General features: G+C 43.2%; 1 protein-coding gene across 5 annotated transcripts in view; it reads right to left on the reverse strand.

Annotated features, from left to right (window-relative positions):
- HGF (hepatocyte growth factor) overlaps positions 1–15,561 on the reverse strand; it is a 111,770-nt gene that overhangs the window by 14,637 nt on the left and 81,572 nt on the right. For 4 of the 5 annotated variants that reach the window (XM_033959762.1, XM_033959761.1, XM_033959763.1 and 1 more), the window contains 3 exons: positions 9,650–9,724; positions 1,872–2,015; positions 1,172–1,278 (listed from right to left, as the gene is read on the reverse strand). In XM_033959762.1, coding sequence (XP_033815653.1) covers positions 1,172–1,278; positions 1,872–2,015; positions 9,650–9,724 — 326 coding nt within the window. Of the gene's footprint in view, positions 1–1,171; positions 1,279–1,871; positions 2,016–9,649; positions 9,725–15,561 lie in introns of those variants that run through there. The other variant, XR_004540727.1, reaches the window with a different exon arrangement.

Here is a 15,561-nt window from a genome sequence, read left to right on the forward strand (position 1 = left end):
CGAATACATTTTTAGATCCATCTAATTAATAATTATATTTAATCAATATTCTATGATTGTTTACATGATTAGTTCCTAGCACATTCATTGAAAATTTATCCCCTAACCCACCCATTATTTTCCCTCCCCTCCCACCCATTATATTATTCTGATTTGGAACACGCATTGGTCATGCAAAACCTACATCTCCATCTCCAGGCAACTAATAAAACATTATATTATTTAAAAATATATTTCTGAATTCAATACATTCTTCATACTTCCACCCTTATATTATTAAAAATTATATTCATTTAATCTATAAAATTTTATAAATTTACTGAGAATTATATATATTTGAATTATAAAATTAAATTCAATATCATGCATACTTGTAATATAATATTTCTAATACATAAGGGCATTTCAATGGTGGTAAAGTTTTGCTACCATTTGAGTCATATTCATAAAAAATAATAGACATATTTCATTAATAAATGCCTACTGTAGGCTCTGTTCTAAAGTCCTGCCATCTCTTATTGATAAGGAGCAAACAGGATTTGTGCCAGGTAGATACATGATTATTAAGGGGTTTTCTTATATGCTATTGATATTTCTACTGCAGCAGTAAAATAGCTGATTTTCCTTCTTTTTTTACTAATGGCCATGCAATAATTTTGACATTAGTATGTGGCCATAAAAAAAATTAGTACGTGAACACTTCCCAACATCTATTTTGTAAGTGGTAAGGACTCACTTGCTAATCGTGCACTAATCAGTAAAGTGGCGGAGTAAACTAATTACTAGAAGAATGCCCACTCTCTACCTAGACATGCCCTCCTCCATAAAAGTATTAATGTTTTTTAGCATGTGATTATCATGTGCAGATTTGGAAATTATTGCCAGTCGCCTGAGCTTACCATGGCTTAATAAAAGGGCTCGTGAGTAACTTACACCCTCCTTTACAAACCCGTGCTAGCGTTTTTAGTGCCAGTTAAGGTGGTAACAGCTCGGACGCTCAGCTTTATAAAGGAGGGGGTTAGTCTGTGTTGCCCAGAGGCAGGATGAATTGGAGGTGATGTGGTACTTGTTGCAAAATATTGTTGATATTATCTTTGATTATTTTTTCCTGCAATTTAACATTTAAATTGCTGGTATAAGGCTTGTTTGATATGCAAATAAAAGAACTTACTTCCTGTGTATCCCCACCCATAGACATTGCAAACGGTTTTCTCTGGAACAATGCAGTCATGATATGGTCGTTTGATTATTCCTACAAAGTTAGTCAGCACTGCTGACCTGTCAAAGAGAGAAGGAACAATAGACTAGATTATTCTCCCCTGACAAATTTGATGCTTCACATTACCATAGATATTTTATTGACTGCCCTTTAAAATATGAGGGATTGAAGGGTGATCCACGGATTAGGAAACTAGCCTTGATAGTCATCCAACAGCAGTCAGCGATTTTAAAGCCGCTGACTCCATGGGCTGAATCTATTCTGGATATTCCATGCCAAGGCTATGAGTAGGCACCAACCAGCACCCTAATAGCTACAATAAGTGGGAAATATTAGGCTGCCTTTTATTGTGGTCCTATCTGCCCACTTAGCTGTGTGGACGTCAGAAATGAATTTGTGGCTCCATCTCGACTGCCCACAGACCACCCCAGCACAAGCCCAGAGCTGGCACCTATGCTAAAACCCTTACTCTATCTTTATAGCACTAACTCCAAAGTCTTGAAGAGCAATGATCTTATGAAGGCATTGTAAATATTGCACCTTGCCCTAACAAAACAATACACCACCTCGACCATGACCGCACTACACACTAGCAGATATAGACACAGAACAAAAATAAACCCTCATTTTCTATCAGATTATAAATGCCAACCTTGAAAGTTTCAGTAGAACCAGATTTGACCCTTTTGGACCAAACACCAATTGAGAAATGTTCATAATTTGTTTATTTTTCTCTTCTTTATCAAAAATATTGTGGACCCCCAGCCAGGCTTCATAGTGCCTCAAATCTTCATCCCTGTACAGAGAAAAGACACAATTTTCTTACCATCAGATTATTTGTTATTGACTACTGATGTTGTAATAGTGCAAATGGCAGTAGAAAGAGAGAATTTGACCCTGCCCAGCTATTCTGTTTACATTATGAAAGATAAGTCCCAGGTATAGCAACCTACAAAATTTTGTAATTTTTTTCAACCTTTTTTGTCTTCCCACATACCATAGTTTCTTCCAGTGCCTCACCCTTCCTCTGCCTACACAAAAGGCTCTATCTTAGCATCTAACCTGCAGAGCTTATCACATGGACGTAGAAACACAGGGGGTAACATTTAGCTGGCGGTGGTCATTATTTTAAAATATTGACCATCAGTGTAAGAATTATTCCTGAATATTCCATGCTGGCACTTATTCAAACACTGGATATGAATATCTGGCCTGCCCCGAGTTACTTGGGTACCACCATGTCCTTTGATAGCTACTCAGTTAAATTAAGACGGCCTGAAAATCATTAGCACCCAATTAACTTCAAGCTCTGCCCTGAATCTGCTTCCATATCACCCAAGCACCAGATGGATAACACACCACAGCAGCCTCCCTAGATTTTCTGTTGCAATATCCAGTTAAATGTCACTGAAAATCAACACAGAATATCGACCCCATAGAAAACAATGGTTCACATCCATTCCAACTGGAAGATAGCCAATGTTACGCCCATCTTTAAAAAGGGATCAAGAGGTGACCCAGAAAACTACAGATAGGTGAGTCTGACCTCCGTTCCGGGGAAAATGGCAGATGCACTGATAAAAGAAAGTATCGATAAACATTTTGAAAGAAACAAACTTCTGATAACCAGCCAACATGGTTTCTGCAAGGGGAGATCATGTCTAACGAACTTATTGCACTTCTTCGAAGGAATCAACAAACGGATGGACAAAGGAGACCCCATAGACATCATATATCTAGATTTCCAAAAAGCCTTTGACAAGGTGCCCTGGAAACTGAAGAACCATGGGGTGGAAGGAGACTTACACAGATGGATCATAAACTGGTTGGCGGGTAAGAAACAGAGGGTAGGAGTGAAGGACCACTACTCAGACTGGAAGAGGGTCACGAGTGGTGTCCCGCAGGGTTTGGTGCTGGGCCCGCTGCTATTTAATATATTTATAAATGATTTAGAAACAGGGACGAAGTGTGAAATAATAAAATTTGTGGACGACACCAAATTATTTAGTGGAGATCAGACTAAAGAGGACTGCGAAGAATTGCAAAGGGACTTGAACAAACTAGGGGAATGGGTGACGAGATGGCAGATGAAGTTCAACGTTAAGAAATGTAAAATATTTCATGTGGGAAGCAGAAATCTGAGGTACAACTATACGATGGGAGGGATGTTATTGAATGAGAGTACCCAAGAAAGAGACTTAGGGGTAATAGTGGACATGACAATGAAGCCAACACAGCGGCTGCTAAGAGAGCGAATAGGACGCTAGGTATAATCAAGAAGGGTATTACAACCAGAATGAAAGAAGTTATCCTGCTGTTATATCGGGCGATGGTGCGCCCGCATCTGGAGTACTGCGTCCAGTATTGGTCACCGTACCTTAAGAAGGATATGGCGTTACTCGAGAGGGTTCAGAGGAGGGCGACACGTCTTATAAAGGGTATGGAAAACCTTTCATACGCTGAGAGATTGGAGAAACTGGGTCTCTATTCCCTGGAGAAGAGGAGACTTAGAGGGGATATGATAGAGACTTACAAGATCATGAAGGGCATAGAGAGAGTAGAGAGGGACAGATTCTTCAAACTTTTGAACAATAAAAGAACAAGAGGGTATTCGGAAAAGTTGAAAGGGGACAGATTCAAAACGAATGCTAGGAAGTTCTTCTTTACCCAAGGTTTGGTGGACACCTGGAATGCACTTCCAGAGGACATAATAGGGCAGAGTACGGTACTGGGGTTTAAGAAAGGATTGGACAATTTCCTGCTGGAAAAGGGGATAGAGGGATATAGATAGAGGACCTGGACCTGTTGGGCTGCCGCGTGAGCGGACTGCTGGGCATGATGGACCTCAGGTCTGACCCAGCAGAGGCATTGCTTATGTTCTTATGTTCTCTACAGTCCCTTTCTTATGCCATTGTATAGATCCATGGTGAGGCCCCACCTGGAATACTGTGTGCAATTCTGGAGGCCGCATTACCGTAAGGATGTGCTGAGACTGGAGTAGGTCCAGAGAATGGCCACCGGATGGTCTCGGGACTCAAGGATCTCCTGTACGAGGAACGGCTGGATAAGTTGCAGCTGTACTCACTCGAGGAACGCAGAGAGAGGGGTGACATGATCGAGACATTCAAGTATCTCATGGGCCGCATCGAGGTGGAAGAAGATATCTTCTTTTTCAAGGGTCCCGCAGCAACAAGGGGGCATCCGTGGAAAATCAGGGGCGGGAAACTGGACGGGGACACCAGGAAATTCTTTTTCACTGAAAAGGGTGGTTGATCGCTGGAATAGTCTTCCACTTCAGGTTATTGAGGCCAGCAGCGTGCCTGATTTTAAGGCCAAATGGGATCGGCACATGGGATCTATTCACAGAGAAAGGTAGGGGAGGGTCATTGGGGTGGGCAGACTAGATGGGCCGTGGCCCTTATCTGCTGTCTATTTCTATGTTTCTATGTTTGTGCTTGTCCCATGCTTTCTTGAATTTAGATACAGTACTTGTCTCCTTCATCTCCACTCAAAAGTTATTTCATGCATTCACCACCATTTCTACTATTTTTTTTTTTTTTAAATCATTTCTATAGCTGAACACATAAGTCCCTACTTGACAGAACTAACAATCTATTCAGGACAGACAAAAAGAACAAGAGATTAGGATCTTACTGTTATTATGTAAGTAATTAAATAATATGGATATTGATTAGGTAAATAAGGGGTTAAAAATTAAAAGCAATCTTGAGCCAATCAGAACCTTAGGCCCCTCCCACTGCATCCTAAGATGCAGGGAAGGCCTGTCAATCTGAGCATGTGGCCCTATAGGCAGGAGGGAATATGCTTCTCTACTGCCCATTTGTCATCCAAAGTTACAGGGGTTGTCAGGGATGTCAGGAGATGTCCTATTTGGGTGTTGGGAGGGGGTCGTGACCATTGGGGAAGTAAGGAAGGGTCTTGCCTTAAACCCTCCAGTGGTCTTCTTGTCAGTTTGGACACCTTTGGGGAACTTAGACACAACTAAAACAGGTCAAACTCCCTGCGTCTAAGTTTTGTCTAGGAAAGCTTCGGTTATTCCCTCAGGATGTCCAGGTACCTGCCCATAACACACTTCCCATCATGCCCCTTTGAGCTCTGGATGCCCCGTGGCTTAGAAGTGCTGCTGAATATCCAGAAAGTTGTTTTTGATAATCGGCACTTGGATGTCCAAGTGCCGACTTAGGTGGGTGTTTGGATGTTTTAAAGTTTTGATTATGCCCCCCCCCATACTGTTTAACATTCTGAACATCTATAATAATAATCCTCTTAAGCGTGCATGCGCACTTAAGAAGATGTGGGTAGCTGACAAGTGCTGTGTCCATCTGTGGCCGGCGGCTTATGTGCATGCGCCGGCTTGGCGCACCAGAGGGCAAGATGAAGGGGGTGTGGAACAGCGCTGGCAGTGGCAGTGTCTGGTAGGGAACACGTCCACAAGTCACCGCTGCCGCTCCTGTTTGAAGCGGCCTGCTGAGATTCACGGCCGGCTGTAGCGAACCTCGCAGGCCGCTCTCCACATGGACACAATCGCGTCAGAGGGAACATGCTACCTTATGGAGAATGGCCTGCGAGGTTCACTACAGACGGCCGCGAACCTAAGCAGGCCGCTTTGAACAGGAACAGGAGCGGCAGCGGCGGCAGCAACCATGGATGGATAGAGGGAGGGTAAGAATGGGAGGGGAAGCGAAAAAGAAGGGCTATGGAGCAGGCAGGAAAGAGGGCTGCTTTGGGGGGGTGCTGGGGGCAGACAGCAATCGGGGGGGGAGGAGAGGAACAGACGGGGGGCCACGGAGCAGGCAGGCATTGCTCAAAAGGGGGAAAGGGGGCTGCTTTGGCAAGCAGGGGGGCCAGGGAGACAGACAGAAAGAAAGACGCACAGACAGGAGACCTGGGAGAGACAGTCACAGACACAAAGAATGACAGAAAACAGCGTCCAGGGAGAGAGAGAGACAAATAAAAAAAACAAACCCAGACATACAGACATCTACTCTAGCACCCATAGTGTAACGGGCTTAAACACTAGTGTAATATATTGACCCCTGAAGAAACACCCCCTCCTTCATATATACTCTAGACTTATAATCCTTTGAAGCCCTTGAAATTGACTGCTGTGGGCTGAATATTGACCTAATAGTTTACATTTTGGAATACGAGCAAGCTAATCTGGGTGCCTGTATTTATGCACCTGCAGAAGTGCCAGCAGGAGGCACCTATGCACTTGTTCTATCATGGCACATGTAAGTGGCCCAGCAGACAAATGCAATGGAGCCTGGGTGGGTCTCCATCTTAAGGGGGGGGGGAACAAGGTTACACCAGTGTGACCTGGATCGGCCGCTGTTGGAAGCAAGATACTATTGTGTGATCATCTGCACAGTATCGGGGTGCTAATTGCAGGCATCCATTAATAGACTTAACCTCTTAGTCCTTGATCAAATTAATTATCATTCACTATGAAAGAAAAATGCAACAAAAGAAAACCAGAAGACATTTTTTCACCTGTACACCCTGCTGCTAAAGATATTTCCAAGCTTTCAGCCATTGTCACTACTTGTAAGATTTTGTAGCTCTCATTATCAGACCATTTAAGAAAATCTTTTTCATCTTTGTTTTAGCATGTTGAGTAGAGTAATTTACAAATGCCCACTTAGCTCTCACCCAACACTCTTCCCCTCCGCCTTGTTATGCCCCAGTCCCGTCCTGCTGCCCGACACGATTTCAAGGAAGCTTTTCAAAACCTGGACAAAGTGTCAGGTTTGAAAAGCCGTCCGGATCCCTGGACATGCCTAACTATAAATCTGTAGATAGTGATCACAATCTACCTTTCTTCCAGAAAGATTTGGCTACGTGAGCACTTGGTTTCTCCTAGGAGTTCTAGCTATGTTATTATCAATACAAAATACCTCACTAAATCCAATACCCAACTCATGCCCTATTATTTTTATTGAGAGGCTCTATTCCACTATTAATGACTGGGGAATCAATTCAGAGCGGTTTACACGAGCTTCTGTAAAGATGTTACAATACAGAGTTACAAAGAGCTTCTGCGAGGTGTCTATAATGAAATACACAGAGCTCTGTGGTAGTGTTACAATACAGATTATACCATAATCATTCATCCTACTTATCAAGCCTTGTAACAATCTAAAGGGTCACTAAACCTGTCAGGCTACTCAGTCCTGACCAAATGTTTGCCTTCCCAAATCCCTGTAGGTTTACCGACTAAACCTCAGCATTACCAGCTGCTAGCACTGACCCAGCTGGGCACTTGGGAGTTGGTGTCTCTTTCTACTAAGAAGGCTTCCCAGGGACACACGGTTGCTAGATCACGCTTTCACGTGCTGCCTTTTGTTTTCGCCGTATGTTTAATTGATTTGATTAACCAGAACAAGGCGGTGCAACAGCCTCAACAGAATAGAAAACACGTTAAAATCAAAGCAATTAGGAGAAAGCACAGAGAACCAGGAGAGAGAAACAAATGATTTGTGTCAGGAAAGCCAGACTATGCCTCCCCGTCATAGTGGGGAAATGATTGGCAGGAATTAGCTGATATTGAAGGTTTGCATGAAATTGAGGTCTGTTCAGTGCAGAAAGGAGGAAGCGCCAGTTCTAGTGGCAAGCAAAAATAAAAGACAGCAAAACAGGGCAGGAGAATCCCAGGCTCCCGGGGACATTTCTAGTTGCTATGGTGACTTAGTGCCTGGGATTTGTCAAGCCCTGACCCTCCCCTCACCCTTTCGACATACATCCCATGCTTCTGGCTGCATCTCTGTCATGTATACTGTGAAGCCAACCCATGAATACAAAACCCTTTTCCTACATTTTCTGAATCGACTTCATGCTAATAATTTGCACGGAATGAGGACTTCAGATGCGTCACGTCTTGTTCTGTTGCAAAGAAATTTACCATTTTTTATTGGCAGGTATCAGGTTCTCACATGACAGAGGCTGACCCCAATGATGAGACTATCAGGCAAATTTAAAGATGCAAAAGGGTCCGAGCAGTGGCGAAACTAGGGTATGTGACCCCTCCCCAATATAAAAACATATATTTTAGTAATTCTATTTATTGAGTTTTATATCCCATTCTCTCCAAAGAGCTCAGAATGGGTTACAGTTTAACATTCACCGTGTTACAATATAACATTACATAGGGTTACAACCTCTCCAATCCCATGCCCGCTCTGTGGTGTCAACACCACAACACCAGCTCTGGCAGGATACACATTTCAAATCTGAAGTATTGCAATAATAAAATTATTTTTTCTACCTTTTGTTGTCTGGTTGCTTTATTATTCAAATCATGTTGGTCCCAGGCTCTGGTTTCTGTTAACTCGCTCACCAGGGTCTCCTGTCCATTTGACATTTTCTTCTTTCTCTGTGCTCACCATCCATCTTCCATCTCTGTACCTTCCCTTCCACTGCTATATTCATTTCTTTTCCACTGTTTACTATCTCTCTCTCTCTCCCCCTCCTTGTGCCTCTCTATTCCCCTTCATGCAGCATCTCTCCCTTCCTCTCCGCCATTATCATGTGCATTTCTTTCTCTTTCCCCATGTACCATCTCAACCTGCCTCTACCCTATGTGCAACATTTCTCCTTCTCTCTTCTCCATTCATGTCTCCCTCCCTTCCACCATATGTAGGATTTTTCTCTCTCACTACTTTCTACCTTTTTTTTGCATCTCCTCTTCTCCAGCCCATATCTAAAATTCTTCCTCCATCCTCTGTGCCCCCCTTGTGCAACAGCTTTCTATCCCCCTATGCAGCAGATTTCTATCCCTCCCTCCAATCCTTCTGTATAGCCATTTTCCATCCCTTCCAGACCTGAAAGACTCCCGGCCCCCCACCGTGAAAGCTGACATTTCTTCTGGCCTCCAACGGCAGCAGCAATGGTGGTGGTGGACAACCATTAGAAGCCACACCAAACAGGTTGTTTGTAGCCTGCTCTGCCAAGGCTTCTCTCTGCCACATCATCAGTGATGTCATTAGCGACATGGCAGAAGGCCCCGGAGGACTAGGCCACAAGAAGCCTGTTCAGAGTGCTGCCTCCAACGGCCAGCCACGAACACTGCTGCTGCTTTAAAAAGCAGGCCCAGAGGTATGTGAGTTCTCTTTGTCAGCAGCCTTACCTTGATGCTCTGCCGGTGTCGGGCCTTCCTCTCTGCCGGTCCTGCTTATTTCCTGATTCCACGAAATCTGGTCCCAGCAGAGAGGAAGGCCCAATGCCGACAAAGTTCCTGGACCATGACGCCAACCCTGGGAGCACCCCCTTAAGGTCTGCACCTGGGGTGTACCTCCCCCCTTGGGTTTGAGCAAATGGGATCAGCAGGTGCTATTTATTAAAAAAAAACTGAGGAAATGTGTTGTGGTAGAAAATACCTGCTGACTGTAAGAGAAATAAACAGCACGGTACCGTGAAGGGAAGCATTGACTGGCTGTTAGGATCCAACTCTCCTTTATCAGCGATCCTCCGCACTTATGCTTATTTCTGTGGAGAAAAGGATAGGATTTAGGTGCCTGCTCTTGGCCCTATTCCTGCCTGCACTAGTGCTGTGCCAATGAAATACAACAATTTAAGCAGAGATTTAGAGAAGCAGGTTCAAAGTCAACCCTGTCTCAGCCCCTTGATGAGAGAAAGAGAAGAGGCAGAAGGATGAGAAACATGTTTCAATATGGAGAGTTTTTAGGATGAGTCCAGTCAAAAAAACATTCATAGGCCTTTTAATGTGTAATAAAGCTGTGAGGTGTCCTGAAAGATTCCAGAAGTATTCAAAACTCTGGTCTCAGTGATTGAAAGCAGGCCTCATTTTTGGAATTTCTGCATGAATATTCAGCACATATCTCTCCATGCACTTCGTCCAAAACTAGGTTAACTTGCCTCTTGATTATTCTGAAAAATAGACCTGTCTGTGGCCTTGAAGGACTGAAGCTGAATTCCTGATTCAGAAGATCCCCTGTCCATTTGCTCAGCCTAGATTCAAGGCTTAGACTAAGTTAGAGATTACAGGCAATTTGTGGCTTTCTGTCATTTCTCCACAATCGCTCAACACTTCTCTCGGAATACCATTTAAGGAAGATTAGCGCCATGCCTAATCTTGTATAAATAGCAGACTTCAGTTAATGCCCAGTTCAATTTGTTTAATTTGGGATGGATACCAAGTCAGCAAAATATGGCTTTATAGCAATTTACCAAAGCTATTAAAACTGGTAATGCTCAGAAGAATGACTAAGCTAACGTTTGCATCGGTTTATTATAACTAGAGAAGACATTATGGCCCAGACTCTATATATGGCACTGTCATCGGCAGCCACCTTAAAAATGGCTGCCAATTACGTATCAATCAAGCAATGGTACTGTTTATAGAATCGTGTCTTCGGGAAGGGTGGGTGCCGGAAAAGTGGCCCGGATTTTCAAGACCTACATTTCTGGCGCCTATGGAGGTGCTTTATGATGCCTAACACCACTTCTTGCATGAGCCACACCTTCAACAGCGTCAGGCTTTGTAAAACACCTCCATAGACGAGATTCCAGTGCTGTTTTTTGAGGCACCCATATATTTCTTTTGAAACCGCTTTTAATTGGCTTTAAATTACATTACATTACATTAGTGACTTCTATTCCGCCTGTACCTTGCAGTTCTAAGCGGATTACAGAATAAGACAGCTGGACGTTTCCAGGAAGTTACAATTAAGGGACGCTTACACAGTAGATGCAGGGGAATTGCAGTTTAGGGGACGTTAAATAGTAGATGCAAAGGGGAGAAATTGAGGAAGGGAGGAGAATTGAGAATTACTAGTAGGGAAGAAGTAGTTTAGGGTTGGTTACTTGATAGGGTCATTGAGGAGATATTAGTAGAGGGGTAGGAGGTCAGCTGGAAATTTTCATAGAGGGGGAGGATGCGAGGGGGGGATAAGAAGGCTGTATAGTCTTTTTGAATAGCAGAGTTTTGATTTCCTTTCGGAATGATTTAAAGTCACTTGTAGTTGTCAACAGGTTGGAGATGGAGGGGTCCAGCTTCGCTGCCTGCGTTGCGGTTACGATTTAGATGGTTGTTTAGGTAGGTGGGTGCAGTTCCATTTATTGCTTTGAATAATAGACAGTAAAATTTGAATTGGATTTGAGCTTGAATCGGTAGCCAGTGTGAGTCTAGATAGGCATTGGTGATATGGTCAAATTTTCCGAGTGAATAGATCAGTCTGAGGGCTGTATTTTGAATGGTATGTAGTTGGTTTATCAAGTTTGTGGGGCATGGTAGGTAGAGGATATTGCAATAGTCCACTAGTCCTAGGACAAGGGATTGGATTATGATCCTGTAATGATCTTTTTCGAAGAATTTTCTTATTTTTCGTAGGTTGCGCATGGGGAAAAATGTTTTTTGAGTAGTTTTGTTGATTTGGATCTGCATTGTGCAGCATCTATCTATCGACACTCCAAGGATTTTGAGAGAGGGCTGTATGGGGTATTTGGTGACGTTTATTTCTAATTCTGTTATGGATGGGGTTTTGTCCGAGTTCAGTTTCAGTTTGTGGTCTAGCATCCATTCTTCCACTGCTTCCAGTGTTCTTTTTAGGTTGCCTAATGAGGTGGGGTCTTGGGTGTCGAAGGGAAGGAGTATGGTTATATCATCTGCATAGCTGAAAGATGTTACGTTTGATGGTGTTTTCAACTTAAGTTAGGTGCTGGAAGGGCACCTACCGGTGTCTAACTTAAGGCACAATTTATAAAATCCAGACCTATGCGTTTAGGTCTGATTCTATACAGGTTACCTACAACTAGTGCGATGCTAAGTGTGATTAGCAAAAGTTAGGTGCACTATATAGAATCACGCATAGTACCACCTAAGCAATGTCAGGTAACTAACTTTTGGCACACCACATTTATGCCAGGGTTTTCTTCGCCTAAATGCTGGCGCCTGTCTGCCCATAACCACGCCCACTTTTGGGTAGGCGCTTTGGACTAAGCGCCTACTTTTTATAGTTATCGAGTTGGGGGCCTAACTTTGAATTAAGTCCAATTAACTGCAATTATGAGGTTAAGTGTCAATTCTTGATGCCAATTTAGCCTATTAACTAATTAATTCCCCCTTTTACAAAACCATGCTGAATGCTCTGCGCTACTCTGATGGTCAGACTTCCATTGAGCGTTGGCTGGCGTATGTTAGGTGCCCACTTTGGACTAAGCATCTAACTTTATGTGGACTACATAGAATTTGCCAGTTATTGTTTTGTTCTGTGCTTAAGGAAAGACTATGTTTGAAAAGAGTCATGTTTATTTCTTTTGAGCCATGAAACGGAAATGGAGGCATTTTAATAAGGGATTAGCTTTGCCAATTCAAGTCACACAGGGTAACTGAGGCTCTCTCTTAACTGACAGGGAAATGATAAGACACAGGCCTGGGCCTCATTTGTTAAACAAGCTCTTCAGTCCAGCTTTCTCTGAACCACATCACACTTTTTCTTGCTCATTGCAACTTCTGTATTGCATGACAAACTAGCTGTTAGTTCATATGGCTCAAAAATTAGGGGTATTAATGGATAAAAAATGTATCCTGCAATCCAAGATGACACTGTAAAGCTTCAGCAAATAAAACTGGATGCATACCCCAAAGTGAAGAATACAAAACTAATTGATCTTATGATGAAACTGTCATAATAAGCAATTGACACACTTCAATATCAATGAGCATATAGAAAAAAATAATCTGATGAGATCAAGCCAGCATGGTTTCTGTAAAGGCCGATCATGCCAAACAAATCTACTGCATTTCTTTGAGGGGATAAGTAAGCAATTGGACCAAGGTGACCCAGTAGACATTATATATCTAGATTTCCAAAAAACCTTCGACAAGGTGCCCCATGAACGCTTACTGAAGAAACTGTGGAGTCACGGGGTGGAAGGGAACGTGTACAGATGGATCAAAAATTGGCTGGCGGACAGGAAACAGAGGGTAGGAGTAAATGGGGCACTACTCTGACTGGATAGGGGTCACAAGTGGTGTTCCGCAAGGGTCAGTGCTGGGACCATTGCTGTTCAATATATTTATTAATGATCTAGAAACGGGGACAAAGTGCGAAGTTATCAAGTTCGCGGATGACACAAAACTCTCCAGCAGGGCCAGAACTGCTGAGGAATGCAAAGAACTGCAGAGCGACCTGAACAAGCTGAGTGAGTGGGCAAATAAATGGCAGATGAGCTTCAATGTGGAGAAATGTAAGGTATTGCACATAGGGAAGGGGAACTCCATGTACAGCTATACGATGGGAGGGAGGGTACTCGGGGGAAGCAGCCAAGAAAAAGATCTGGGGGTATTGGTGGATAACACAATGAAGCAGGCGGCACAATGTGCAGCGGCCTCAAAAAAAGCGAACAGAATGTTGGGCATTATCAAAAAAGGTATCACTACCAGAACAAAAGAAGTTATCCTGCCACTGTATCGAGCAATGGTGCGCCCACATCTGGAATACTGCATCCAATACTGGTCGCCATACCTCAAGAAGGACATGGCAATACTCGAGAGGGTCCAGAGGAGGGCAACGAGGATGATAAAGGGTATGGAGAACCTTTCATATGCCGAACGGTTGGACAGGCTGGGGCTCTTTACCCTGGAGAAGCGGAGACTGAGAGGGGACATGATAGAAACTTATAAAATCATGAAGGGCATAGAGAAGGTGGAGAGGGACAGATTCTTTAGACTAGCAGGGACAACTAAAACAAGAGGTCATTCAGAAAAACTGAGAGGAGACAGATTCATAACGAATGCAAGGAGGTTCTTCTTCACTCAGAGGGTGGTGGACACCTGGAACGCGCTTCCCGGAGAGGTGATAGGACAGAGTACAATTCTGGGGTTCAAAAAGGGACTGGATGATTTCCTGGAAGCAAAGGGAATAACAGGGTACAGATAGAGGTTTACCTTACAGGACATTGAGCGAATAGGGTATGGATATTTTAGGTTAGGTAGGGAACACTTTCAGGTCATGGACCTGGGGGGCCGCCGCGGGAGCGGACTGCCGGGCACGATGGACCCCTGGTCTGACCCGGCAGAGGCAACGCTTATGTTCTTATGTTCTTATGTTCTCTCACTTACTAAACTCTATCTTTTACTCCTTTCTCCACCTGTGTGCAAACTCAGGTTTATAGTAGCATTCATAGATAATGGAGAAAGAGACCAGTTGACCCTTCCAAGGGAGAAGAGGCCCAGTTTCTCTAATCTCTCACTGTACAGCAACTCCTCCAGTCCCTTAACCATTTTATTTGCTCTTCTCTGGACCCTTTAGAGTAGTACTTTAGAGTAGTCCTTCTTCATGTACGGCGACCAGTCAGTATTCCAGAAAACATGACTTGGGGGTATGTACTCCAACACAGAGCTATGTTTCGCCATTTGGCTGTATCAAGGATTCCCCCATAGATAAATAAATATGAATCAGTATCTCATAACATCTATAATACATCTGGCGAAACATGGCTTTATGTTGGGCTTTATTTATCTATGGGGGAATCCTTGATACAGCCATCTGGCGAAACATAGCTCTGTGTTGGAGTATATACCCCCAAGTCGTGTTTTCTTGCACGTTAAGATGAGTACTTCTATTTATTAAAACTATTTATAAAAATTGCACTTTTGAAAAATTTTTTGGACCGGTGACGATTCTTGGTGTATAATATATTGTGTGTATCGAAACTTGATTTTCACACAGCTACACTTCTGAGGTCTATGAATCTTTATAATCTAATATGTTATTCTAAGGTCTCTTTTTGAACAAATGTGATCATTTAAATAGCCCATCCCTGGACTCTACGATACTATATTCTTTCTCCAGTATATTTTGACATTATGGACCTCAAAAACAGACTGCTGTGTTTATATTCAGAGTACCAGTGCTGAGTGTTTCTGAAACCTATAGACATTGGAATTGTGTGGGCCACTTGGGCAATGCCCTAGCAGTAGTTTGCCCCAGTTAGAGAGCTTGGGGCAGAGACAGTGCTTGTTTTGTTTTGCCCGTTCAACCAAACTGGTAGTCCGCTGCCTTTAGTGCAACCTATTTCTACCTGTACATATTGTGCTGTTGCTAATTGGATGTGACTAATTTATGAAATAAAAAACTTTGTCTTGTTTCTTTAACAAAGAAACCTTTTTGCTAATGTCTCTATCTGGTCTTTCTTCTCTAAAGTCTCTGAAATGTTGTAACTCTTATCTTCACTGTCATTCAGAAGAAAGAGATTTGGGATCACCAAAGTCTGTAGGCCCTAAGCACTTGAAATCCTTCTCTCCCTTCACATCACCTACTCTTCTCAAAAGCTATGGGCCCGATATTCAGACCGCAGGA

This window comes from Geotrypetes seraphini, chromosome 9 (assembly GCF_902459505.1).
Source record: "Geotrypetes seraphini chromosome 9, aGeoSer1.1, whole genome shotgun sequence".
NCBI classification, from domain to species: Eukaryota; Metazoa; Chordata; class Amphibia; order Gymnophiona; family Dermophiidae; genus Geotrypetes; species Geotrypetes seraphini.